Raw genomic sequence first — 27,396 nt, forward strand, 5'->3', positions numbered from 1 at the left:
CTTTGCGCCAGACTGGGTCCAAAGTAGAATTCTTCCCTCCAGGATTGTCTGGGGCCAGTTCTCCTTAGCAGTTACAGTACGAGTGGCTTTTGTAGAAGTTGTGATAGTGATTGAATCATACTCGTAACCAGCTACACTTTCAGCGTGACTTCTATGAGCCAGGCCTTACTCTTGACACAAGAGAAAGAGTTCTTTCAGTTGTAAACTGAAAAGATGAGAGAAAAACTGACTTTGGGAAGTTTAAAAAATAGCGGTAAGTAGAGATGCTTTCTATGCCTATCAAGGAATGAATGCCTTTTCCCAGCTCTGCTCCAGCCAGTCCCACAAAGGGCCACATCCAGCAGACCCCACCGGCCTCCACCCCTTTCTGCTCTGTCCTTGCTCTTTGGGGAGCCCCCTTCAGCAGCATGGGCCAGAAGGGATTGATTTACATGGTTTAAAGTGGATGAAAATGCAGGTATTTTTAGAGGGAAACATTTGCATCTGTGCATTAATCCCCTGCCAAGTTCACAGACTCTTTCACCTACTTTATCTCATTCAATTCCCTGAAGAACATTTATGTCACATTTTGCAGGTGAGAAAATTGAGGCAGAAGGTAATTGCCTCATCTAAAGTTACACAACTAGTTAGCATGAGAACCAGAACCTTAACCCCAGGCTTCTGGCTCCAAGTTCGGGAGCCTTCCAATAAGCACATACTTACTTTCATTCAAATGCCAGGTCAATTTGTATATCCTGACACACAGCAATAAAATAAAGCTGGGCCTAAAGAGAGAAAATAATTTAAAGTGGCTAAGAGAAAATTCACTCCTCTTGTGAAAACCTATCCAGATGACAAGCTGCTTTGGAACAACATAAAAATGAAGAGTGGGGTGTTTCTCACAGTGCTTTTCTCCAGAAAGTTCTCTAAATGTGCTTTGTTTCCTTGTTCTCCAGAAATGTGCTGACCAATCACCTTGCAGTTGCCAAGGCAGTTGTAATTTCCATTAAGCATATCCCTTTCCATAAAACGACTCGGTAAATGCTTTGATTGTGTACTTTTCAAGTGAACACATTTTGAACATCAGAACTGACCATTTGTCCTGACTCTTGCATCATAACTACAGTGCATTCCATTCCTCCTCTCAGGTTTCTATTGGGGAAAATAAAGGACAAAGCAATCAAGTGAGCCCAAATACCCCAGTTTAGTTTCTTAACCACAAAGTGCCACAAGCATCTCCCTGATCCCTGCACACAGCCCTGGCTCCAGTGTCTTTCTGAAGCATTAACAAGCTCAGGGCATTGAGAGCAAACGGACACTGCAGGAAAGCAGCTTGGCAAGGAGCGTCAAGGCACGGAGGCCCTTGCAGGGTCAGAGCCTCCCAACACGCAGAGGCACAGATGTTAGCTGGGAGTCCGCGCTGTCTACATTGGGAAGCGGGGCCTAGGAGGTGAGGGAGAGACCGTTCCCGCAGGCAACCCTCCCACCGGGTCAGACTTACTGGGGGGCAGCTGGCTCCCTTCTTCATGGCCAATGCCATTTCCAGCAGCTCTGCCCAGGAGGCACCTTGGGCACTCCCAGGTAAGTGGCAGTTGGAGACTCTGGCAGCCCCGGCATTGCTCCGCTCACACCCTAGCAGGCTCTCTGCCACGCACCCCTGCACTGCTGAGCCCACCGCTCTCAGGGAGGGTCAAGGACAGCGTCCAGGGCAGGACAGTCCTCTTAGTCAGCCCAGGCTGCTATAACAAAATACCATAGACTCGTGGGAAATACAGGGGATGCTGGCAGTTTTAGAAGAGGAAAGAGAGAAAGGCTGAACCCAGAGCACCACGAGGAAGAAGCAGAGAGAAGGGGGGGCATGGAGACTTATCCCAAAGACAGGAAGAAAAACCGGAACTCCTCACCAATCAGGTGCCCCACCAAGGGACTCAAAGTGGGCCCAGCAAATGCATCTGCTCTTAACATTTTCCCACGGGATTTCTCATGAAGCTTCACTTCAGCGATCTTTAAGAGGAATGAAATACAGTCCACTGGAAAAGCACAAGGAGCAAGATTAAGGCCAAAGTCAAGAATCAACGTCTTCAACACAGGTTTCAGGACCCAGAAGGTGGGAGAAATCACGTATGTTACAGAGCCAGAGTGGCATTTTCCCCCTACACTGCAGTTACTAGCACAGTAAATGTTACAGTTTCTTTTTATGTTCGTTGGTTTCAGAAATTTCCAGCCTAACTCTCCCACCCCAGCTGCTCAAAAAACAGCTTACAAATCAAGTTTTTAAAATAGCTGCTCTTCCAATAATTTAAGTTAAAATGCTAGGCATTTGTTCTGGGTGTTCCCAGATGGCTGGTGCCGAACATGGGGGCAGATCCATGGGAGACAAGCCTAGAGGACTTCTTGGAGGTGGCACATCTGTGAACTGCTTGCTACTCACTTCCTGTGAGGAGATAGGAACTGAGAGGAGGGTTAGAAACATTTGTGGCCACTTGACATCCTCCACCCCCCCGTGGACCAGTTCAGGCATCATGCGGTCATAGCATGTGGCCTGAGCTGCCTACAATTTCTATGCAGTTAAGGTTTGTCACCTGTAATCCAACAGGGCATAAAATCTGGAATCATTTCATCAAAAGATCATTTTAACTATAATTTATTAAGATAAATTGTGAAAATTGACTTCTGATGAGGGATTATAAATGAATAAAGCACTTACTTGCTTCAATTTGGATAAAACTTTAAAAGGAATAAACCGTGCTTGCTGAGCTCACTTTATAATCTCTTCAAGTCCCGTTCGCACAGCACTGAGCGTGTTTTGTCTACTATGCATGTTATTAAAACAAAACATAGAAATATTTAGGCAGACATTTTCCCCTACAAATAAGGTGGTTGTTTAATCAGATAAGCAAGAAACAATCTCACTTGTCACATTAAAAATATTAAATACAGATACAGTGTTTGTTTATTGTATTATATAAAAGTATTATTTTGCAAGGGTTTGAAAATTGAAAAAAAAAACAAAAACTGAACTTCACCACAGTCTAAGAGATACTGCCATAGAGGGAATTCTCCAGGCGGGATGGGAAAGGGGCGTGGTGTGTGTCTGTGTGTGTTTGTGTGTGAGATGGGTGGTCAGACGCAGGGGAAGGAATAAACTGCACTTTTCAGCAATAAAAACACTATTGTGTTGGGTAATTACATATTGCACAGCCTCCATGACAAACAGAAACATTTGTTTCCATTCTGGTTGAAGTGAAGAGGAACCTTTTCCCTCCACTGCCTGGGCAGTTAGCTCAAAGGCCAAGGAAGGGCTGTTACCCCAGGGCAACCACAGGAGACCTATGTGCCCTCACAATGCAAAAGCCGACTGTTTTGAGGGCACAGACCGCAAAGCCCCTGCGCCTCCCTCCCTCACCGTCTATTTCTCACCGTCTTCGTGGGAACCTTTGGCTCAGAAAGAGAACCTGCCCTGAGGGTCCCGAGGCTCATTGAGACCCTCACCACTGCAGACACAACCTCGAATAGCACAGCTCAGGTGCAACAAGCCTCCGCTGGGCACACCGCAGCCAATTCTCTTTTCTTTTAGAATCTACTAATCCAGCGTCTGTGCTCAAACTTTAGTTTTAATTTACTTCTGCCACAAAAGTGACAGACGTGGATTTTTACTGCCTGCTAGGCAGAGTGGATCGTTCATATATTTGATTAGAGGAGGCCGTTGATGAAATTCAGAGTCATGTGGAAAATGCCAGTGGTGATGGGGGAGGGGAGGGCTCCTTCCAACCAGAGTGTGGGGAGTCACAGAGTTAGAACTGGGGGGCCTTAGACTACACCCCCCAACACATCCTTCCTCAGGGTGAGTGCAGATGCAGCCGAACCAGCATACATAGGCAATTGCTCTTTGTCTGCATCGGAAGGGGTTTGGGCAAGGAAAAGAGAAATACTTGGAATTTGTCAATTTGTGATATTTTAAAACTTCAGATTAATTTGTCTTCTCCTGTTTGTAAACCATCAGCAGAATCCCTAATCCTCTCTTGGAGTCTTTGTGGGTTTACCTTGAGGGTGGCCTGTGGTGGTTTGCTGAGCTCTCACCCTCCCCGGATGTGGACTCGGCCTGTGTCCCTCCCCAAGGTGGACAGACCTCTGGCCGGCTCCACATGCCCGACCCGGGGAGTGACCAGCATGCGGTTTCCTCCCGTTTGCTCTCTTGCAGCAGAGCGGCAGCGTCGGGAACCCCCTGGAACCAATTCTGCCAACAGGTGACATGGGGCCTGCGGCCTGGTCTTCACTGGAGCGGCAGAGAGGCGCCGGGTCACAGACAGGCACTGAGCACAGGCCACCCGGCCCTGGCTCTGCCTTGAATTCACCAAGCCGGCAACCCCTGCTCCCAGGGAGGATGTGCTGTGATAAGAGATGAAGTGCTCCCTAAAACCGATGTTACAATCCGTAAAATCCATGCATTCCTCAAAATGAAAAACACTGTAAACTGTGCTTTCACAGCCTCGCCAGTACAAACTACAGTTCCCAGAGATGAGACTTGGGTTTTTTATTGTTTTCAATTCCAAAAGCAAGGTGACTCTTCTCTGCTAGCGAGGCCCGCGGTGCCAGTGGATACGCCACAGAAGGCACCTTCCTCGCCCGGAGGCGCACAGGCCCACACCCTCACCCGCTCACACCCACCTGCTCACACACGCGTGCACACACGTCCACACACCTGCGCAACTCTCACGGCCACGTGCGCACTCACCCTCGCGCATGCGCGCGCGCACACGCAGGTGCGCTCTGTGACGTGATGACGTCTGCAGGGACGCGGCAGGGCTCTTGCTCCAGCACAGCGGAGCCTCCTTCCGAGAACGCGGCGCGGGGACCCTCTCCCTCGTGTCACTTCGAAGGGGTGACGGGCGAGGCCCGGAGGGGGTCCTCAGAGCAGAGCAGAGGGAGGAGGCGGCCGAGGGACGAACAGCGCCGGGCGGCCCCCTCCGCACACAGTAAGTGTCCCCGAGGCCCTTGACCGAGCCGCGGACGCGCTCCCTTCACCGCGCGGGGGCCGCGGCTACTTGTCCTCCTGCAGCTCCCGCAGCGCGGCCTGGAGGAGGCGCCGCAGCTTCGCGAGCACGCGGGGCGCCGCGTCCTGGGCCCCCGGGGCCGCGCACTCGAGCACCGCCGCCCGCAGCTGCCGCCGCAGCGGGGCCGACACGGCAGGGCTGCGGCGCGGCGAGGAGAACCAGTGGCGGAGGATCTTGTCGCAGACGACCTGGGGGAGGGCGGGAGGGGTCTGTCAGGTCAGGCCTGGGGGCCTCCTGGAAGGGCCCCTCTTGGACCCTAACCCGCCCAGCGGGGAGAAGGCCACCCCGGGTGCGGTGGAAATGCCGAGGGGGAAGCTCCGGGTGACACTCAGAAAGGACTGAGGGCACCGCAGCAGAAAGTCACAGGCGGGGGCTGCTGCGTAAGGACTGGGCCCTGGGCAGGCCCAAGGCCGCCAGCCCCTCCGTCACCGCACCCCTGAGGGCGCACTTTCTTATCCATAGGTTGGTCACGGTGACAGTCATCGCCGCCTGGCAGGGTTGTCCTGAGGGCCCCAGGACACGCTGGTGACAAGGGGTATGCAAACGTGATAGTACTTGAGGCTCACTGAAAAAAAAGTATATGGGAAGGGAAAGGCTGCAGACTCTTTTTGACGAGACTTTGAGATGTTTTATTTTAGAAGTAAAAATTAAGCCACTGTCTCACAGCCTTTAATTCTCCTTGGGTATGAAATTCACTGAGGCTGAAGATCTCTTTAAATTCTGCATTTAAACACGCTGTCCGTTTTACAGCCTTCATGGTTTCCTCCCTGTTGGACGGAGCGCTGCATAATTAATATTCTGCTCCATTTTTCTATGTCACACTTTATATTAGACTCAACTAACAAATGCCTCAATTTTATAGAGCTACTGTTTCTATAATTTTGACTTGTGTTTCCCAACCTCTGCAAGACTGAGGATTCTGTTTAAAAACAAATTATCTTATTTCTCTTTTGAGTTGATAATACATTTTCACGGGCAAACATTGAAAATGTCCCAAAAGATAGGCTGTAATCTTAAGTCTCCATCCCACTCCTGACAACCAGACACTCGGCTCCTGGCTCTGAGAGGCAACCACTCCCTTGAATGTCCTTCTGGAGAGTCTATAAATATACATGCATTTCTTTTTTCTTTTACTTTACATGGATGGGAGTACATTACACACACTGTTCTATAGCTTCCGTTCCCATTTAACGAAATATCAGGGAGAGCCTTCCAAATCAGTCCTTATAAGGATATTCCATTTGTTTTAATGGCTGTACCTCAAATGCATATCATAAATTATTTATCTGGTTCCCTATTGATGGAAATTTAGGTTGTTCACTAACTTTTGCTATTATGAAAAATGCTGCAATACATATCTTGCAGATATTTCTTTTTTATTTTGCATATGACTAAATTTCTGGAAATGAAATTTCTGGGCTAAGGGGTATGCACATTTTTTGTTTTGATATTGCCAGATTGACCCCATAAAAGTTGTACCGAGTTACACTCTCATAGCAGCGTATGACAAGAATGCCCTCAACAACACGTGTTGTCTTTCTTTTTTGTCAGCTGTTGAATGAAAATGGGTTAATTTGTATTGCTCTTCTTATCAGTCAGGTTGAAAGTATCTGTGCTTCCTTTCCAGTGAGTGGTCAAGGTGATGTTCTTTGCCCACATTTCCATCAGATTGTTAACTTTTTTCATATTGATATGTAAATGCTCTTTATATATTAAGGACATTAGTCCCCTGCTTAGATTGGTTTCCTGGGGAGCAGACTGTAAGGTGGAGGTTTGCATGCAGGGATTTATTGAGGGGCGTTCTCAGGAACCATCTTTCCATGGAACTAAGGGAGAAGGAAAACTTCTGGTACTGGAATGGCCTACAGAGTTGTTCCTTATAGAGGCCAGGGGGCTGGGCTTTGCATTTCCCCCCTCCCCACTGACCAATCACTAGACGCTGCCCCTGGGATGTGGGGTTACCGTGAGCCAAGGACGATGCTGGGGGATGCTCTGAGTCTCAGCAGCTCTGAGTCTCAGACAGATAAGGGCTGTCTCTGTCCTCTATGCTCCTCGTCTGTAAGAGCAGTTGCAAATATTTTGCCAGTTTTCTCATTTAACCTTTAAATTTGCTCATATTTTTTGTAACTTTGTTTGGTTTTTGCCACGTGGATTTTTTTTTTAAATGGTTAAATGTGTCAGTTGTTCCTCTTATAGCCTCTGAGCTTTGTTCTGTACTTAGAAAGGCCTCCGAACTCTAGGATAATACTTTAAATTCTCCCAGTTTTTTTCTGGAACATTCAGGATTCCATTTTTTAGGTGCAAGTGTTTGAGTCATCTGGAGTTTAGTTTGATATAAGGAGTGAACCAGGAGTTAATGTGATCGTTTGTTGTTGCCGAATACCCACTTTACCAGCACCACTCACTGTATAACCCAGCTTCCCTCCCACTGGCCTGAGAGGCTGCCTTTATAACATACTAAATGACCATATGTCATTAGGTCTACTTCTGCAATTTTAAAAAATTCTATTCCTATTCCTTTGATCTGTCAATCAGCTGATGCAGGGCAGGGATTTTTTTTTTTTTTTTGAGTAAAAGTGTAAGTTAGAAAAGTAATACATACCACCGTAGAAAATTTATAAAATATAGGGCAAAAGGAAGAAAATAAAAATTATCTGTAATCCTATCATCCGTAAGTAATTGCTTTTGACGTTTTGATATCTTCTTTCCCAATCACATACTACTTAACGAAAATGAGATCATGGGTAAATACTGATTTGTAACCTGCATTTTTTCGCTTAATGAATGCTTCATATTTTCTCATATCCTTAAAGGAAGCGTAATTTCGTTTCTAGGTCTTTATTCAAAGGCAATAATCGGAAAAGGTGCACAAATGAAATTGCTCAGCTAAAGAGAGTGAGTATTTCCAACAGTCATGCACCCTCCAGAGGGATGTAGAATTTTACAATCACGTTAACAATATAGACTCTTACTTATATTTCTCTGAAGCCTCACCTGTTAATTAATAGCATTTTAACAACTATTCCCAATAGTTAAAAGTAAAAAATTATTATCGCTGGGTTTTAATTTGCATGTCTTTGACTAGTAAGATTAAATATTTTCCAGGTTCTCTGGCCGTCTGCATTTCAGCTCCCGTGTATCTGTCATATGTTCTTCTCTTGCCAGTTGTGTGTGTGTGTACCTCTCACCGCTTAACGGCTCTGTAAGAGCCGTTTATATGTTAAGGATACAACCCTAGTCTCCAGTTATGCTGCAGAGGGCAGGTGTTAGTGTTTTCACTTTGTGGTTTGAGGCCACAGGGTGGTTGATGCTCTAGTGAAAGCATCTTGTTCCCACATCTGGAGAAGAATGGTTGCGCTGCAGACCCGCCGAGGGTGTGAGCCCATGTTAAGTTGGAGAGGCTGCCAAGCCAGGGCCTTGTTCGGCCTGGTCCAGGACCGCCAGGTTAACTACACAACCGTCCAGGTCTCCCCAGGTCAGTCCTCTGTGCCGGCGTGACTCAGCCCCAGGCTCTGGCCCCATCACCAGGTGTGCACCGGGGTTATATTGGCCTTATGGGCTGGAGGGCTGTAGGGAGGAACAGACTGTGGTGGAGGTGAGACTGCAGAGTGGACCGGATGGGAGAATGACAGAGTAGGAAGGCTGACGCTAGAGCACAGATCAGCGGTGGTGGAGGTGCGCCCAGCTTCCCTGCCATGACCTCTTCCTGGTTGTGATCAAAACCTGTGAGCCCGGCTCATCCACACCCACCTGAGGGCCTGGAGTGAGGGCCGGGAGCAGACAGCTTCTGCCGCAAGAGGGGAGATGTCTTCCCAGTGCAGGGGTCTCCAGCCCCACATCTGGGTCTCCCTCACTCTAGACCAGATCTGAGAGCTGGAAGATGGGTTCCTACTTATCACTGGTCTCCTGGATGTGGGACCCATGCACTTTCTCCCTCTATTAACCACCTGCTGGCCTAACCCCTTGCCTGTCGGATCTGTGGTGTCGCCCACCCTCTCTGGTTTGGCCAGTTTTCAGGACTGCTTTGCCCTTTTTCTAGATTTATCCTTGGTGAATCTGTCTCTGGGTGCTCATTCTGGGGGAGTGTGTGTGTGTAGATGCAGAAATTAGACCCAGAGAGAAGGGCTACCCAAGTCCCCATGGCTCTGGGGGACCCAGTAAAGGCTGTGCTGGGAGCACCATCCATTAGCCCCATGGGGTCACTTGGCCGACAACCTCCAGGGTAGACGACTAAGAACAAATGATCCCCATCTCCCACCATCCCTGCCCTTACTGGACACACCGAGCCCAGGTGATATGGCAAGGGTGATGATGACCTTCAGCTACATCACCGGGATGTCACAGTGTGGCAGGCAGAGGCACCCAGAGAGGACAGGGTCCCCCCCAGAGAGAACAGGATCCCCCCCAGAGAGGACAGGGTCCCCCCCCAGAGAGGACAGGATCCCCCCACAGAGAGGACAGGGTCCCCCCCCAGAGAGAACAGGATCCCCCCACAGAGAGGACAGGGTCCCCCCCTCCAGAGAGGACAGGGTCCCCCCCAGAGAGGACAGGGTCCCCCCCCAAAGAGGACAGGGTCCCCCCCAGAGAGGACAGGATCCCCCCCAGAGAGGACAGGGTCCCCCCCAAAGAGGACAGGGTCCCCCCCCAGAGAGGACAGCAGCATTGCTCACCTGCAGGTTGCTGTTGGTTCTCTGGGCTCCACACCTGTGCACTCGCAAATCACACTTTGAAAAACAGTCAAAGAAGTTGCAGTCTTCATCTCCCGTGCAGTTCTGCTCAAGAATCTCCCTCATTTTAGGCTCAAAAAAGGCCATGTCCACGTCAATAGCCACCACCTGTAATTGAAACAGCACACGCCTCTCAAGAGGACCCCCAAGGCCGCGGCACCGAGGGAGCCCTGCAGTACCACCCCACCCCTGTGCCCCTTTGCAGGTGCAAGTGTCACAGACTTCAGGGGTCACAGAAATCTGCCAGCAGGGAAGAGGAGCCAGGTTGTGCTGGGGACATACAAGCCCCTGGCACAGACGGTATGGCAAGGCTTTAACTGCAAAAAGAACCTTTGTGGTCACTAGTGAAAGCCTAGAATGTGGAACTAGCATCACTTTTCATCTTTAAAAGTTTTCTCAGATTTAAAAGTTGAATCTCTGAAGTATCTTTAAAATGAATTGATTTCCCCTTCTGTTGCTTTATCACTTTGGTTTCTGACATTCAAGGCTCAGGAATACAAAAGCTGTGAGACACAGATTATCTATCCCTATGAATATAAGCAACAAAAGAAGATTACATTCAAGGGACAGGTGGAGGGTGTGATGGTGAGAGTGGGGTGGGCAGTACCGTCTGTTTATGCTGTCTGTTACCTGAGTTGACTGGTTTCCAGCTGCGGGGAGCAGGGGGAGTGCAGGGAGTGGCAAAGCCAAAGTTCCCAAATTAGGGTCGATACGTATGGACCCTGATCCAGCAGCATCAAAAACTAAGTCCCACTATCAGCGTGAAAATGTGATGAGCCCCTGGAATTTCAGATTTATCTTCCTGGCTTCAACCCAAATAGGCTTCAAAACCAGAAAAAGAATAATGTCTAAATTATGCAGATGTTCCTCCACCACCTGAATTTAAAAAAAAAATGAGCTCAAACCTGAGAAAACCTGGACTCTGCCCAAATCAAGCAGTGTATAGCTTCAAGGTATTAAAGAGAAGACTCGATGAGGTTAATGGAGGCTGTGGCATTTCACAAGCCTTCACAGGTCAACCTCAAAATATCAGCCTTCTCCCTTTGGTAGTGTCTCAAAAAAGTGTTTATTTACATCTCAATTCTCTGCAAAGTCAGGAGGCACATTCCCAGGTTGTTGTTTCTGTTTTTTCCTTCAAGATTGATGCCAGAATGCAGTAAAGCTTCTTGGGGATTATTCAGTAAAACAGAGGAGGGAAAGTACTTTATTTCAAAATATGTGGAGAATAACGAAAATAAAGAACAGGGAACTTTTCCCTATTTAAGAGCCTTGTCTAATTACTAATTCAGGCTCTGCAAACAGAAATTATCATTTTAATCAATTTTTCCTATCTTATTATTCAGACAAAAGAAAGAGCTCATTTCATTATTTATACTGGTTAATACACTAAAAATATATGAGGCTGTGCTGATGAGTCTATTGTCTTTCATAATTTATTTGGGGGGCTACAAGACCCTTCTCTTCTTTTGATAGTTCCTGGCCATCTCCCCAGCTTCCCCTGGGCCCCTGGTGGAATTTCAGCTCCCTGTTACTTCTCTCTTCCAGCTCTGATTGTTCCCTTCTCATCTCCCAGGAAGAGCCAGATTTATTTCTTAAGTTTAGTGTATGCTGTAGAATGGATTACAGCTACTGGAAGCATAACTCTATGCACCTAAAATAAGAACAGTAACAAAATGAACAGAAAAACCTGCCTGAGGTTTCTTAGATAACATCGGGAGAATCATAAAATTTTTCCTGCACAAGATTACCTAACTTGCATCATCTTCAGACATGGTCCTAGCATCAGACTAGAACGGATTGATGAGGATTATTTCATTCTCCACTGAAAAGTGTGCCTCTAGAGCAGGAAACGTCATCTGTTTGAAAAGAGCACTTTCTGGCAACAGTTTGGGAGCAAGAAGTAAAGATGTTTTCCTAATTCTTTTGCAACCGCTGGACAGATTCTCAAGACCTGCAAGGGGGGACCCGAGAAAGTGAATGACTGCGAGTCATCAATTCTTACACGTTACCTGAAGGACAGCGCTCCTTCCCCGCTGCAACGCGGACCAAAGGGGGAACCCACCTGCTGGTCCGTCATTTCGCTAGTTCTCACACTGAGCGCGCATCAGAATCACCTGGAGGGCTTGCTTTTAAATTTATTTATTTATATTATTATTTTTGACTGTGTTGGGTCTTCGTTTCTGCGCGAGGGCTTTCTCCAGTTGCAGCGAGCGGGGGCCACTCTTCATCGCGGTGCGCGGGCCTCTCACCGTCGCGGCCTCTCCCGTTGTGGAGCACAGGCTCCAGACGCGCAGGCTCAGTAGTTGTGGCTCACGGGCTTAGTCGCTCCGCGGCGTGTGGGATCTTCCCAGACCAGGGCTCGAACCCGTGTCCCCTGCATCGGCAGGCAGATTCCTAACCACTGCACCGCCAGGGAAGCCCTGGAGGGCCTGCTTTTACCACACAGAGGGCCACAGCCCACCCGGAGCGCCAGTCCTCCTGCTGCTTCTCCACCGCGGTTCATTCTTTGTAGGCCGGCACTGCCTGGAGTGGGACATAAAACTCACCTGCCTCCTGCAGAGCGTGCAGAGGCTGACGTGTCCTCCGGGGCAGGACTTTCCCTTGTGTAAGGCACCAAAACGCCAGTTGTCCCTCTAGAAGTCTTACCCACAGAAGGGAAACTAGAACCTCTCCAGAAGAAAGTATTAGAAAAGTTGCGGGGCTTCCCTGGTGGCGCAGTGGTTGAGAATCTGCCTGCCAATGCAGGGGACACGGGTTCGAGCCCTGGTCTGGGAAGATCCCACGTGCTGCGGAGCAACTAGGCCCGTGAGCCACAATTACTGAGCCTGCGCGTCTGGAGCCTGTGCTCCGCAACAAGAGAGGCCGCGATAGTGAGAGGCCCGCGCACCGCGATTAAGAGTGGCCCCCGCTTGCCGCAACTAGAGAAAGCCCTCGCACAGAAACGAAGACCCAACACAGCCATAAATAAATTAATAGATAATAAATTAAAAAAAAACATTATTAAAAAAAAAAGGGGCTTCCCTGGTGGCGCAGTGGTTGAGAATCTGCCTGCCAATGCAGGGGACGCGGGTTCGAGCCCTGGTCTGGGAAGATCCCACATGCCGCGGAGCAACTCGGCCCGTGAGCCACAGTAACTGAGCCTGCGCGTCTGGAGCCTGTGCTCGGCAACGAGAGGCCGCGATAGTGAGAGGCCCGCGCACCGCGATGAAGAGGCCCCCACTTGCCACAACTAGAGAAAGCCCTCGCACAGAAACGAAGACCCAACACAGCCATACATACATACATACATACATAAAAAGAATGTAAGCAGACAAGAATAGCATTAAAAAAAAAAAAAATAGAAAATTAAAACTTACAATAATAAAAAAAAAAAAAAAAAAAAAAGAAAAGTTGCCCATCATCCTAGAGCATGGACAGCTTGAAAACTGTCCCCCTACTGAGCCTTTGTACAAAAGCCCCCAAAGGCCGGCCTCTCTCCTCATCCTCCGAGGCGCCTCGTCTCCTGAAGACTGTTTGCTGCACAATTTGCTTGCTTTCAAAACAGCCCTAAGAAGGCGCTAAGTCGCTTTGGAGGCAACAGAGCAGCCCTCGAGGAGGACAGACGGCGCCTCCCGCTGCTAGCGGCTGTCCTCCCAGTTCGGCACCGGGCAGGCGCCTCTGTTCTTTAAATTCTCTCATTCCCACTCGGAAGGTTTGGCAGGTCGAGGTTGTCCTGGCTAGAAGGTTGCATAACGCTGCAGGGTCTCCCCCGATTTCAGAACCCCCCTCGTTTAGGACCACCCGGACCCAAGCCTGCCCTCCACGGGCGAAACACACGCCGCAGCCACTCACCGTGAAGTCGCTCCTGATGGCAAAGTTCTCGGGCTTGACGTCGCACAGGTGCAGGCGGTGCGAGAAGTCATGCTCGAAGTGGCGGACCATGTCCAGGAAGCTGAGCGCCACGCCGCTGAGCGCGCGCGCCTGGGCCCGGCCTCCGCGGGCCGCGCCGTCCAGGGGGAAGAGGGCCCGGAGGCGGGGGCTGCCCGCGGCCAGGTGCTCCACGGCGTAGAAGTGGCCGCAGGAGCCCAGCACGGGCGGCGCGTGCGGGCTGCGGCCCCGCAGCAGGCTGAGCAGGACGAACTCCTCCTGCTGCAGCAGCGCCCACAGGCTGGCCAGCTGACCGCGCAGCCGGGGCCCCCGCCGCCCCAGGCCCAGCCGCCCCAGGCCGCCCTCGGCCAGCTCTAGGCCCAGCGCGCTCTTGACCTCCCCGGCCGCCAGCAGGAGGAGCTCTGCCTCCGGGAAGCCGGGGCCGCCGGCCTCGGGCTGGCCGTCCAGGAGGCCGAGCGGCGGGAAGCTGGAGAAGGCTTCCTCCTTGGACTTGAGGACCACGGGCCGGCCGCGCCAGTCAGCCTGCAGCACCTTCTTGCCCCGCTCGTAGTACAGGCAGCGCCGGTACCGTAGCTGCCCCGCCACGCACAGGTCCTCGCACAGGTCTCCTCCGAGTGTGCCGCCCCGGTAGTCCTGGCACTGGAAGGAAGGGGGCAGTGGGTCACACGGCGGAGGGGCAGCGCATAGACACGAGGCTGGTCCCGGCGCCCAGCACGCTCCTAGCAGCTGTGCAGAGAACCTTCACCAGAGTGAACCACGCGGCTGCTCGGGTCAGAGAGGAATGATGAAGCGAAAGGCTTGAGGGCTTCCCTGCTGGCGCAGTGGTTAAGCGTCCGCCTGCCGATGCAGGGGACACGGGTTCGAGCCCTGGTCCGGGAAGATCCCACGTGCCGCGGAGCAACTAAGCCCGTGTGACACAGCTACCGAGCCTGCGCTCTAGAACCCACGAGCCACAACTGCTGAAGCCCGCGTGCCACAACTACTGAGCCCGTGTGCCACAACTACTGAAGCCCGTGTGCCACAACTTCTGAGCCCACTTGCCACAACCAGAAAAAGCCCGCACGCAGCAACGAAGACCCAACGCAGCCAAAATAAATAAATACATTTAAGTTAAAAAAAGAAAAAAGACTTGAAAGAGCACCTCAAGTTTGCTAGTTTCTCCATCAGGCCCAGGCCCAGGTCTTAGGAAGCAGGTCTCTACTCTCCCCCACTTCCAGCTGAGGTGGGGGATGCTGGCAAAGGCCTTCTGCATCTGCGTTCAGTTTCCTTGACTATCAGTGAAAGGGCTGGGCCAGGCCCGTGGTTCCCAACTCTTGGCTTCACATCAGGGTCACCCAGAGAGCTTTCAACCCCCGGTCAAGTACAGGTCAGCCAGACCTCGGGAGGTGGGTCCCCGGCGACCCCAGGAATGGCCCTTCCTCTAGAACCGCTCCTTGCGCCCATTGTGGTCGCCGGGAAGCGGTGTGGCTGTAAGGCCAGCAGGCTCGGGGGCACTGCGGGGTCTGGAGAGCCCGCTGCAGGAAACAGGAGGTAGAAGAGGCCTCGTGGCTCGCAGGGCAGGCACCGGGCGCCTGCAGAGGAGGAGCCCTGCAGGGTAAATTCCAGAAGCGGGGCGTGTTCGGTTCCTGGGGGTGGTGAGGAAGGCACTCAGGGACCCTGAAATGGGGAACTTCTCCTAAACGTCAGGCTCTTGGGCCCAGTGGGGGACCTGGTGACCCCACCACGACACTACAAGCATCCGTCCTAAGAATACGGTCCAGCCAGGCCCTGTCCTTCAGACCTGCTAGAGGGGGAGCAGGAGATGCCAGTGTGAAACCGATTGAAAGGGAGGATTATTATTCTGTTCTCTTTCTTTTTTATCTCTTTCAGGAAACCTAAACCTCTGGACCCACGTTTATTAGGGTTGAGCCTATTTCCTGACTCCACCTGTTTCCCCCCAGATGCGTCTTCCTCCCACGTGGGCAAAGGCAGGTCAGGTATGTAATTATACGCTGGCCAGACTCTCTGGTTGTTCCGTGCTGCTCAGCTTTATTAACCCCAAGTAGATTATATACAGCTCCTTCAAGTCAGAAAATATACCTCCAATGCTTGGATATGTGAATAATCCCCAAATCCAAAAAGCTCTGAAAACTACAAGTTTTTCCATGACTCATTCGCCCTCATGGAGTGTCAAATTCGACTGAAAAGATGAGAGCCTATTTATGGTCTGAATGTATTTGACCTGTGACTTTGCATATACTTTGCTGCAGAGTTATTAATCAGCTGGATTTGTTTGATTACTGGTGCTGCCTCATATGCAAAATAGAAAGTATATATATGCTGCATATTATCTAACACCCAAAACAGTGTGAATTCCAAAACAGGCCTGGCCACAGAGCATTGGATAAGGAATTGTGGATCTTTATAAATACTCTCAGTGACTTGTTCAAAGCATATGACCAAAACACTTATTAAAAAGATATACTCCCTGTTCTTGAAACAAGTATCTGGATTTCAGGGACCGTTTCAGGCAGTAACTGGACAACAGCCCAAAAGGACGAAGACAAGCCCAGCTTCCTGCTGAGGGGCTCCCACAAGCTGCTTCTCCTTTGCCGCGTTAGATCTCGGCACCGCACCGTATTGGGTGGTGGGGATGTCACACTTGCCAAACCCAAAGATGCACGCGATGGAGTCCCGATCTTGGGAGTCTGGGAGTGCCCCCTGTTTGCCTGGGGCTGGCTTTTTGTCTTTGGAAAACAGGCAACCATAATGCAGCTGTATTAATAAACACCCATGAAACTGTTTTAAATACACTTGATACTGTGTACATCTTGCAATTTAACTTAACACCATTTTGGTCAAATGCCATCCTTTTACTTTTCATCCTGGTACCTCTTTCCAAGGCATGGGGTCATGAGGAGCATCAAAGGGATAAGGACCCTCTGAGTGACTCTCTTTGCTTGGAGTTGCTTCCATATCACGGTGCCTCGGAAGAAAGCATCAGCTGATTCTGGTTCCTCTGAGACCTTTCAGGATAATCTTAGAGGTAAGGTGGTAATGAAAGGTTTAAATGATTGAGACTCCCAAGAGTAAAAAAAGATGTGAATGACGGAAGTAATGTGGGGTGTTCATTTTATTTGCTGCAGCTTTGTCCTATTTTATCTGGTATTTACAGAGTTTCACATCTCTGTAATAAGCCTGATAAGAAAAGGCAACATTTCTTTCTTTCTTTTTTTTTAAAAATAAATTTATTTATTTTTGGCTGCGTTGGGTCTTTGTTGCTGCGCGCGGGCTTTCTCTAGTTGCGGTGAGCGGGGGCTACTCTTCGTTGCGGCGCGCAGGCTTCGCATTGCGGTGGCTTCTCTTGTTGTGGAGCACGGGCTCTAGGCGCGCGGGCTTCAGTAGTTGTGGCTCGTGGGCTCTAGAGCGCAGGCTCAGTAGTTGTGGCGCACGGGCTTAGTTGCTCCGTGACATGTGGGCTCTTCCCGGACCAGGGGTCGAAGAACCCGTGTCCCCTGCACTGGCAGGTGGATTCTTAACCACTGCGCCACCAGGGAAGCCCAACATTTATTTCTTGATTGCCTTATAAAGCCCCTAAGGCAATATCCAAAATGGTTTAATTCAATTCCATAATCCTTTTTAGAGTGTCGTCAGATTTGTAGTTTAATCAAAGGTGTTTTTGTATGAAGGACAGAACAGAACTGGAAAAGAAAGAAAAGCAGGTGATACAATCGAGTTTGGTAGGAGGAGGTGGGTCCTGAGCTGTGAGCTTCAGAATCCTGCTGTGCTGGGCAGAAGGGAGAGGGGAGGCCGAGGAGAGACGTGGGGAGGGCAAGATAGGAGCGTGGGCCCTGGCTGGGCCACAGCACGAGAGCGGGGAGTGCTGAGGGTGTCAGCTGTGACTGCCCAGGGCCTTCACTCTCCTCATCTGGAACTGCGGCCGAAATTGTCACTGGCCATGAGAGACACCTGTGGGCCCAGAAGCCCACTCCACACCCCCGGGGGCGGGGAGTGGCCGTGGGCAAGCTGCCTCGGGCCCACCCAGCCACCTTCCAGCTAACAGTGCCGTGTGTGAGCTGAGCCACGATGCAGCTACAGGTGCCCGGCTCAGGCGTCACAGAGCGAGGTGCCTGCCTTTCAGACTCCTCAGATGACAGTGGAGTGTAAGCAAGAAAGGCACATGGCCAGGCCTGGCTTTGGGGCCAACTGGGTTTGCCTCTGGGCTCAGCCTCTTGCTGGCCTGTGGCTTGTTTCCAAGTCTGTAACAGGGGATGATGACACTGTGTCGTGGGAGACCTGTAAAGGTCAACCAAGGTCATGGGTGCAGAGGACCTGGTGGCCTCTGAATTCTAGTTCCCTCCAGCCCTGGTCATTAGAAGGCAGGGGGCCAGGGAGGCTTCCTCCTGGAGAGATGCACCCGAGCTCAGTTTTGAAAGATGAATTGCGAGTCTGCCTAGCGGACCAGGAGGGAGAGGGCAGGGAATGACCTGCCGAGGAACCCACAGATGCAAAGTCGCTCGAGTGTTCAGAGAACCAGACAGTTCAGGGGAGCAGAGGGCAGGGTTAGAGCACGTGCCAGTGCGTCAGGGACTGGGCATCCTGCCCAAAACGCCACTTGCTGTGTCTCCACCTGACAGAACGCTCCCCCCTGCAAGGGTCGGACGCACCTTCCCTGGGAGGCCGCCCCACCTGCCAGTGGGAATTCTTGTCTCCTCTGCCCCAGGTTCCATTAAATAACCCCCGTGAGCCACCGCACCATCCCCTGCCCCCGCTGGCTCCCCACAGCATGGTGTTTTCTACGAAACTGTACCGCGTCGATGAAATCGAATTCAAATCGAACCCATACGAGATTTGCCCCTGCAAATTTAGAAGGCAGTTCCAAACAGGGGTTGCAAGGAAATTTGGCATGTAGTCTGCTGATTTTGGCGGGGAACGTTACCTTTGGCCATTTTTCTGAAGGTCAGCACGTTGAGGTATAGGCATGCCTCCAGACGGCTGGCAGCTTGTGGGGAAGCTACGGATCAGGAAGGGCGGGCGGTGGGGCTGGGCGCCCAGAGCCCTGCCGGGCCACCGGCTACTGGAGGTGTTGTCCTAGGTTTATGACCTAACTTTCCATGCCCCGGCTACCTCGTTTGTCATGGGAGATGGCTTACACGAAAGCAAAGTGTACGCAAGGGCAGTTAGTGCAGAGCTGTTCTTCGTCGTCACCCTTTGTGATGAGGCCTTTTTGTCATGTCAGTCCCTACTCTTCTGATACAGAATGTAAAATTCATCCACGGTGGCTCTTCCGGTTACCAGAGCTCCAGTGAGTTCTGTGGGAGCTTTTTGCATGCCTGTGCTTGCTAAACTCAGAGAAAGACTTAGCTCGGCTTTTAAAAACCAGTAAATTTACAGATTACAAGTTTACAAGCTAATTAAACAGCGTCATCATGGTAGAGACAAGAGTGAAATTACCTTATTAGCAGCATGTCCTATTGAGGTAGCTCATCTTTTTAAACTCAATAGAAATAATGTACTTTTAACTCCATTTTAAAAAAATCACTTTCCTCTGGATATGAGGAGGCCCTAACTGCCATCTTGAACAGGTACATTTCTGTACCCAAATGTGTTTGCATACAAAATCCACAGGTATCAGATTTTAAGGTAAGCTGGGAAAAAAACCAAGTTAATAAAGTCTCATTGTAGTTAACTGGCTTTTTTAAAAATTGATGAAACAGCGAATTCATATTTCTTATAGGTTGTGTGCAAATGTGCAAACGCACACTCCCAGCAGCCCCAGTTCTTGTAGAAAGCGTTCTCAGTGGTGGTTCCTTAGAACCTCCCTCTCTGGCTTGTATCTCGGTTCTCAGGCAAAAACAAAACCTGTCCTCTCTAGTCTGGGAAACCGGTGACAGGGTCTCAGAGGTCATGCCCAAGGGCTGGGTTTTCTTTTGTGTGTTTGTTTTTGTTTTTAAGGAGAATTAAGTTCCTATGCGGTTAGCAGCCCTCATATCTCACAATGGAATTCCTTCACGGAGCAGTTACTGTGCATTGCAGAATCTCAGAGCAATTAGCCAGGCCACTCTGCAACCCCTCTCGACCCCTGGACAGCTTAGAAGATAGACATTACAAACGTGGCCAAAGCACTCAGGAAAGTAGAGTCATTCCCTGCTATAATATCTCTCTGGGTATGTGCCCTGGATGCTGTAGTCCCGCTGGGACCTTGGGTTTCTATCAGAGCAAAGAAAGATAAGCCTGCCCTGTTAAAAAGAAATTCCAGATGTAGGCAACTAAATTGAGTCACATCAAGATCTAACTAGCCTGGAGGGACGTAAACCTTCTGAATAACAGAGAGTCTGTGGGAATCTTTTTGAGATGCTTTGAAAGTGATGCGCTGTGGAAGGGTTCAGTATGCCCAGTTGTTACTTATGGTTTTCAGTATTGGAGGAGCCAGTCCTGTCACGGGGTCTCTACTACCAGAGTCACATCCTGGCTCCACGACACAGTAACCGTGCGAATCGGGACAAGTTACTCCACCTCTCTGGGGCTTGGTTTCGCCATCTGTGAAATGGGAGGAATAGAAGTACGTACCCCCCCCCGAGGCTGCGATCAGGTGAATTAATACGTGTAAAACTACTTAGTACAGAGCCCGCCCCGAGTGAGCCTCAACGGGCACCCGCAGCACACGGCCCGCCGCCCTGGGAGGCGCTCTGCCTGCAGGACTGGAAGCCGGGCCTGTGAACAGTCCGACCCCACGCTAGTCAGCCTGGCACAGCCTGCTGACACGGTTCCCTGGGAAGGTGGGGCTCTGGAAACCGCACAGAGATGTCTTGATTACGGGGTGAGCTGTAAAGCCGCAGGAAAAAGGAGGGCTGCCGTCTGCCCAGAAAATTCTGAAGCTGGAAGACCTGGGCTCGACTCTGGAACCAATCCAGCTGGCTCTTCCAACACTGTCTCTTGAGACTGGAGTGTGGTGGGCCCCCTCCAGAGGTGCGGTGAGGCTCGGGGGGGCACCAGCACCCATGACTCCCCGCTCCTAACCAGCCCCTCAGCTTCACCCTCAGACTCCTCCACGGGCCAGCAGTGTTCACCTGCCTGGCATGAGGGCCCGGGAACGTGCTCAGAGGTTCACAACTCCCTTGGCTCCGCCCAAGGGAAAGGGGTTCCCTCTGGCTCAGCTGCAGCCATTCCTTCTGCGCTCTGGGATTCAGAGTGAAAGCTAATGAGAGTCTGGAGGCCAGTCAGAAAAATAACAGCCAGTTTTATTATTAAGGATAAAAGCCAGGCAGAATGAATTGAAAGGACCGGCAGAGCTGAGAGACAGAGGCTCGATTCAGTCCTGGGAGGCCACAGTGCCACAATGCCAGCCTCTGCGTGGCCGCCAGGGCCCGGCAGAGTCTGGGATGTGGAGACTGGGGTCCTATTCAAACCTCAGTCTAGTTCACAGTGTCCTGGGTGAAAGGGAGCCACGGTGCTGTGTGGGGTTCCCGCCAGCAAATCCAGAATGGAGAGGGTAGAGAGGGAAAGTCAGGTCCTGAGCAGAGCGTGAGAAACGGCGGCCTCAACGGGGGCCTCCAAATGATGCTCCCCCCAAAATCAGGTCATTGAGAACCAGTCAGGTGAACTTCAGACAGACAGACAGACATGGTATTTCAGATTGTTCTTTTGGCAACAGGGAAGATTGGCTGCCACAGGAGATATGTTGGTTCAGCCTCCAAACAGAATTGGCTTTAATTTATGAGCTGGAATGCTGGGAAAGTTATGATTAGCAGTGACTTAAGTTATACTAGATTACTTAATTTCCATTAGGCCTTCTCTCACCAAAGGTAAAGAAATGAAAAATAGTGTTTGTTTTTTATTTTAATCTAAAAGACTATTATTTTTGGTACATGGATATTCATCCTGGCCCAGGTATTCATTTTTCACTATAATTAGTCAATCAGTCTCCCCAAAACAGAGGGAAAAAAATCTTTATCAGTGAAAGGAATTTTTAGAGGAGTTATTGAGGAAAATCAATGAGCTCTTGTAACTTAAAGAAAACTTGATAGAACGTCAGTGTAACAATGAACAGATAAATGGATAGATTATTGATAGATAGGATGGAGGGAATCGATGAGTATCTCATCAACGCTATGATCAATTCATGAGGACACGTCAGACTCAATTAGGAAAAATGATTTGGTTTAGCTTGTCCGTTTCACCTCATTCCTTTAGTTTTTCCAATCTCACTTTTAAAAAAAATCATTTAGTTGAAAGCCTTTATGCTACCACGTTTTGAAAACCTACAATCTCAAAAGGCTCACCCAGATGCAAGCAATTGGACTGAAAACTTCCCATGCGTTTCTTGAAGGTCTCTTAGAAAATAGATCATTTTTCACACCAAATGCTTACATGTCAGTATTTTAGGAAGTGAACACTCAATCAATGTAACAATAGTTGCCGTTACCTTCACCTTTCTTGGCCTTCCTTTTAGGGATTCCTACCTTTATCCAAGTCTCCTAATGCGCATCATCTTCCGAACCAAACAGACCAAAGAGCAGCCAGCGTTCGGAATCAACTAATGAGCCTCTGGGGCCCAGAACGCGCAGCAGCAGCCTGTAAGCCCAGGCGTTTCTTTCTCTCCCTAATTGCCGGGCTCAGCTATGGAGACCCCCGGCCCTCCCCTGTCCGGAGACCCCGCTCGGACCCCAGGGTCCGACCGCCTCCCTCGCGCTCCGCTCGCCTGAACGCGCTCTGTCTTGGGTCCCGCAGACCGCGCCGGGGAGAGCCGCGGCTCTGGGGCGCAGCGGGGCGGGGGTCCTACGAGCCGTCTGCACGGGGCTCGGCGAGGTGCAGCCCAGGCTGGACTCGCCGAACAGCGGCCGAGCGACCGAACGGCGAGTCCAGCGGCAGGGGCGTGGTGTCCCCGACCCGAGCCCTCAGCGGCCCGCGCCCCGAGCCCCGCTGTCCGAGTCGGGAGACTGGGAGCAGACCCGAACACTTGCTTTAGGAGCGCGGGCTGGGGGCGGCGGGAGAGCAGTCGGGCAGGAAGACTCTCTTGGGACAAAGGACCAATTTGGGCGAAACGGGGGGAGACATCCCCGCCCGCGCACGGAGGACTCCCGGACAGAGTCCCACACTGGAGACCGCATCCCACGCACCGTGTCCGGGCCCCCTCCCCTCGGCCCACGGCCGTGCCCGAGTCCCCGGCTCCCGGGGCCCGCGGAGGGTGTCCCAGCCCTGCCCCCGGGGCGCGCGGCGCGGGGCAGTGCGGCGGCGGCGGCGGCGGCACCTACCAGCGCGGTCAGGATGCGCCGGCTCTTCTCGTCGGTGCAGCGCTCGGAGAGGACGCCCGGGTGCGCGCGGAGCAGCAGCGCGGCCGCCAGCACCCAACCCGCGGTCCACGCGACGCAGACCAGCAGCGCGCCCCGCCCGCACCGCCCGGGCCGGCCCCGCGAGCCCGCCGCCCGCGCCCGCGCCATGGCCCGCCCGCCCGGCGCCCAGCGCCCCGCGCTCGCTTCTGGGCTCGGCGGCCCGGCGGGGGAGGGGCGCGGGGGAGAGGCAGCGCGGGCGGAGGGGAGGGGGCGCGGGGGAGAGGCAGCGCGGGCGCCCGGCCCGTGCTGGGGGGCGGGGAAGAGGTGGGGGTGTCCCGCGGCAACAACCCGCGCCCGCCCGAGCAGCCGGGGCTCAGTGGGTGTCCGCGCGCGGGACGCCCTGCTCCGCCCGCCGCACCCCGCCACCGTTTGCACTGTTTCTTGCACCTTTTCCCCAAGAAGACCAGCTCCTTCCTGGTACCGACTCTGCGTAGATTCAGGCTCGCCCCGGTTTAGACTCCTGGCTCCCCTGAAGACAAGCTCTCGCCCCTTCTCCGGGCGGCTGCTCGGCGCCCTGCACTCTCTTTTACAGACCCCCGCCCCTCGGACCCCTGGGCGCCCTCGGCTGCAGCCCTGCCCCCCATCCCCCCACTTGGGTCTCCTCCGAGCGCTTCCCGGGGTGAGATCCTGAGTCGGGGGTCCGGGACCGTCTGGGAATGTCGTGGCGGCCCCCGCCCGCCCTTCCCAGGCAGCTCCTGAATCCCACCGCCGTCTCCCAGGCTGCCAAAAACTCCAGGGCGTCCTTGCCAGGGGTAGAAAAGCGCCGCACTCTCTGAACGTTTCCCTTCCCCCTGGCGAGGAGAAATGGTTCACTGAATGTATCTAACTCTGTGTTTCTGTGTATTTGCAACGTTCTCTGGGGAGCAGGCTTCCATGTTCCGTCGCAGTCATCGTATGAGGTCGGCAGGAGCCCCGGCCTTCAGAGCTGCCCCTGGTTCTTTCCAGCCCTCCCCGACCCCACCCCAGCTGCCCTCCGCTCCCTAAAAGCATTCCTCCCCTAAAGGGAGAGCCAGGGCGGGGGAACTGTCACAGCTGAAGGCCTCTGAAAGCTGCCCTGCCCCAGAGGCTCCTGCATTCACTCAACAAAAGCCTATTCAAGGCCTGTTGTACAGCCAGCCCATCCCAGTAGGTCAGGCCCTACCTGACCGCCCTGCACCTAAATTTCACATATTCCCACCCTCCACCCCCAGTGAGGGGATAACAGGAATTACTCTCGCCCTGATGGAACGTCCTGTAATCATCCCTGAGGAACTGGCTTCTTAACCTTGTCTATTCTGCAACTTGCTGGTTTAGCTTTCAGTTTCGTGGCCCACTGGTGAAGTTCTCCAGAAATTATGAAGCATCCAATTAACAAATGCTCAGCCCTCAGGAACACTTCGGGTACACCGCAGCTATTCCCTAATGCAACAGACACTTGGGCTTTGGGGATCACTTGGCTGGTAACAGTAGTGCCTATTCAAGTTCCTTCTGTGTGACCGTTTCTCCCACCTCCACCCTCCCCCCCCCCCCCGCCCCGGGCACACCCCACCAGAAGAACCAAGTGGGAATATTTCCCTAGGCTGGCTGTATGAAAACTTGGTCTCTTCTTTTAAAATATTGCATTTGTGGAGTAAAGGAGGCATCCTAGGACGCTGCTCTAAAATCTTGGCTTGATGGTGTAAAGCTGATTCCCTGTCCCAAGAATTTTATTGGGAGGGGGCTGGAATAGGAAGAGGAATAAGATACAAAAGTGGTAACACTTCTCCTTTAAAACCTAGGCGTGAAAACCACAGGGGAAAAGCAGAGCATGAAAGCAAAATTAATATTAGGATTTGCAAGGTAAGTTCTACTTTCATAAGTTTTAAAAATATGTTATTAATAATACTTCTTTTGACATTTTTATAAAGAAAAGTATACCAAAGAAAATGATAATGCCACAGTAAAGAGATCCTTTAAGCATTCAGCATATTTTAAATTGAAATATAGTTGACATACATGAGCATCATTTTAAAACAGAAGATATTGTACTCTCTAGAGCCAAAACAAAACGCTTAGAATGCAGAATTTACGCTGGTTGCCACCCTCTAGTGCGGTTTGTACGCTGCACAAAGCCACGGAGGGGTGGATGGGGCTGAAGTCCACCAGAGCCCAGGCCACCAGGCCCTTTTCCTGGGGGCCCCATCCGACCAGAGGGGATGCCTTTTTAAATGACCTGTGCAAAGGGGGCTTTTTTGGGGATTCGCATGACAGTGCCTTACAGGCCAGCTGTACCCTTGGTACTAGATATTCCCCTAGAGCAGCAAACAACTAAACAGATAATTACATTAGCAATAAAACGTGAAGCTTTGGCTTAACAAGCAAGGTAAAATGAGTCTGGTCTCATCTCCCAGGAGCCCCGCGTGCTGGTAGCACCAGCGCGTAATTCCTGGTGACTGGCAGCCTTGGCAGGGCCTGGCAGGGAGCCTGTGGGTCAGGATTAGGGGACAGGAAGAGCTGGGGGGGTGGCTTGGCTCAGTGCAGGCTTCACATGGAGTTGATCTGAAGAGTCTTTGACTCCTTCAAAACATTGTATGAAATCCAAGAACCACTTTTCCCCGCTCCCTTACCCAGACTGTGAACACTGAAGTCATAACACTAGAAATGGCTTGAGTGCAGTGATCCTACCAAGCATACTCTGGTCACACAGATATTCACAAGGTGGTTTTCCTTTGTCTTGAAGGAGATGGAGACGTGTCTCTTTATAACCACACGAGGCAAAAAGTCCTCTGAGCCGGTGAAAGGGGCCCGGGGTTCCAGGGCCCTGTGCCCACACTCAGGCACCACCACAGCCAAGCAGAGCGAGTGTACTAACCAGGGTGTGTCTGCTTTAACTAAGCACTTAGACTAAACTGTATTTGTTCACTTACTTCTTCCGTCAGACCAGAGGCTACTTGAGGGTAAGGACTGCATCTCCCAGCACCTAATCTGGTACCTGAATCAAAGGAGGTCCTTAAAGACCTGCTAAAGAAATGAGTGGAATATGTATCCTAGCTTTTCCTCTGAAAGATCAGAAAACTTCGAGCACCCTGGAATGTTTCTTGAGAAAGTGCTTTTAACACATAAATATTTCTCTCTGATTTCCTGAGGCTCAATGGAGCAATCCAGACACGTCACAGGGTTAGGAATACGTTTGAACATATCCTTTGGATTCTGAACTCATCTATTGGCAGTTGAACTTGTCGCTGAGAACAGAATATGAATATTTTGCTTATAGGCCTTTCTTGGAAGAAAAGGTAAAATTCTATAGTTTCGACTCTGATTATATTAGACAAATAGGTTTATTAGTGCTCAATTCTACTACATTTCTATGAGCTCATAAAAGTATTTTTCTTCCTTTCTTCTGAAAGGACTTTGACAACAACAAATATCCCTGTGTTTGTATAGTACTTGGTATATTCCCAGACATTAGCTCATACAATTCGCCTAGCAACCTGGTAGGGTGGATTGAGTGAATGTTGTTATCTAATATTTCATAGAAAAGGGTAATGGCCTTTTTTTTTTTTTTTTTTTTTTATCATCTGTTAGTGGGAGTGACAGGGTTAGAGGCTGACTCACCTGCTTCTAGGTGTGATATTCTAACGCCTGTTTCCATGTCGGAGTTGCCCACCTTAGAAGTGAGCGGGTGAAGTGTTCTGTGCATCTCACAATCATTTATTGACGTATCCTGCCTCAGGCCAAGAAAGTTTCAAACATTTATCAGCTTTACCAGTCATTTGCAAAATTACAGTTGGAATAGGATTTTAGCTCATGCCCAGCTTTGCCACGGTCTCTCTGGCCCTCTCCCAGCAGTGGCGACCACATTTGCACAAGGGTCAAAGTGCAGGAAAGGGGAGGCCACCTTTCGGAAGGGGGCGAGTTTCCGATCACCTGCGGGGTTGTGGGGTGAGGGAGGATAAGCCTGAAAATGAGAGCCAGCCAGACTTCCCTCCCCACTCAAAACCATCTCCCCTCAAACTCATCCCACACTTCAGCAAGCTCAGCTACTCCATGCTTTACTTTATCCAGATACTTACCTTGCTTTCCTCTGAAGCGAGACCAGCCTGTTTTAAAATGAGAGTTTTGTTTGGAAAGGAAGAAGTTACTTCGTTGTGTGGGACCAGCCTCGGGGTGGGGATGGGAGATCTGGGTGTAGGTCTCACTGGGAGCCCTTTGTAACCGGAAGCCTGGGTTCCAAGAGCTGAGGAGACAAGAGCTTAGAATGGTTAGCAGAAAAGTGGGGCTTCTCTCGCAGTTTTGCCTAGACTCCCAAAACCATCTAGTTCATAAAGACCAATAACTGTTTTACCCTGATTCGGGAGAATTAAGAATAGGTGAAGGATACGGGCAAAGGTGTAGTGTTGGGACTTCCTTTCCAGCACAGTTGCCAACAGCAACAGCTGGAAGTTGCCTCAGTGTGTGTCCCAGGGGTTGGGTTGATCAACGGTAGTCATCCACCGGTGG

At 51.2% G+C, this 27,396-nt stretch overlaps 1 protein-coding gene and 1 long non-coding RNA gene across 2 annotated transcripts; one reads left to right on the plus strand and one right to left on the minus strand.

The window, feature by feature from the left end:
• Positions 1 to 4,404: 4,404 nt before the first annotated feature.
• Positions 4,405 to 23,046, minus strand: DIPK1C (divergent protein kinase domain 1C). The gene is made up of 4 exons (XM_036874308.1): positions 22,861 to 23,046; positions 13,592 to 14,266; positions 9,704 to 9,868; positions 4,405 to 5,221 (listed from the first exon to the last, which is right to left on the minus strand). The coding sequence occupies exons 1-4, from the start codon at positions 23,044 to 23,046 to the stop codon at positions 5,021 to 5,023; spliced, it is 1,227 nt and encodes a 408-aa protein (XP_036730203.1). The 3' UTR covers positions 4,405 to 5,020.
• Positions 23,047 to 23,166: 120 nt separating this feature from the next.
• LOC118880113 lies at positions 23,167 to 24,754 on the plus strand. Its single transcript, XR_005016218.1, has 3 exons — positions 23,167 to 23,557; positions 23,806 to 23,837; positions 24,696 to 24,754. It is a non-coding gene; the product is annotated as an uncharacterized LOC118880113 (long non-coding RNA).
• Positions 24,755 to 27,396: the final 2,642 nt, after the last annotated feature.

The sequence above is a fragment of the Balaenoptera musculus genome, chromosome 14 (assembly GCF_009873245.2).
Source record: "Balaenoptera musculus isolate JJ_BM4_2016_0621 chromosome 14, mBalMus1.pri.v3, whole genome shotgun sequence".
NCBI classification, from domain to species: domain Eukaryota; kingdom Metazoa; phylum Chordata; class Mammalia; order Artiodactyla; family Balaenopteridae; genus Balaenoptera; species Balaenoptera musculus.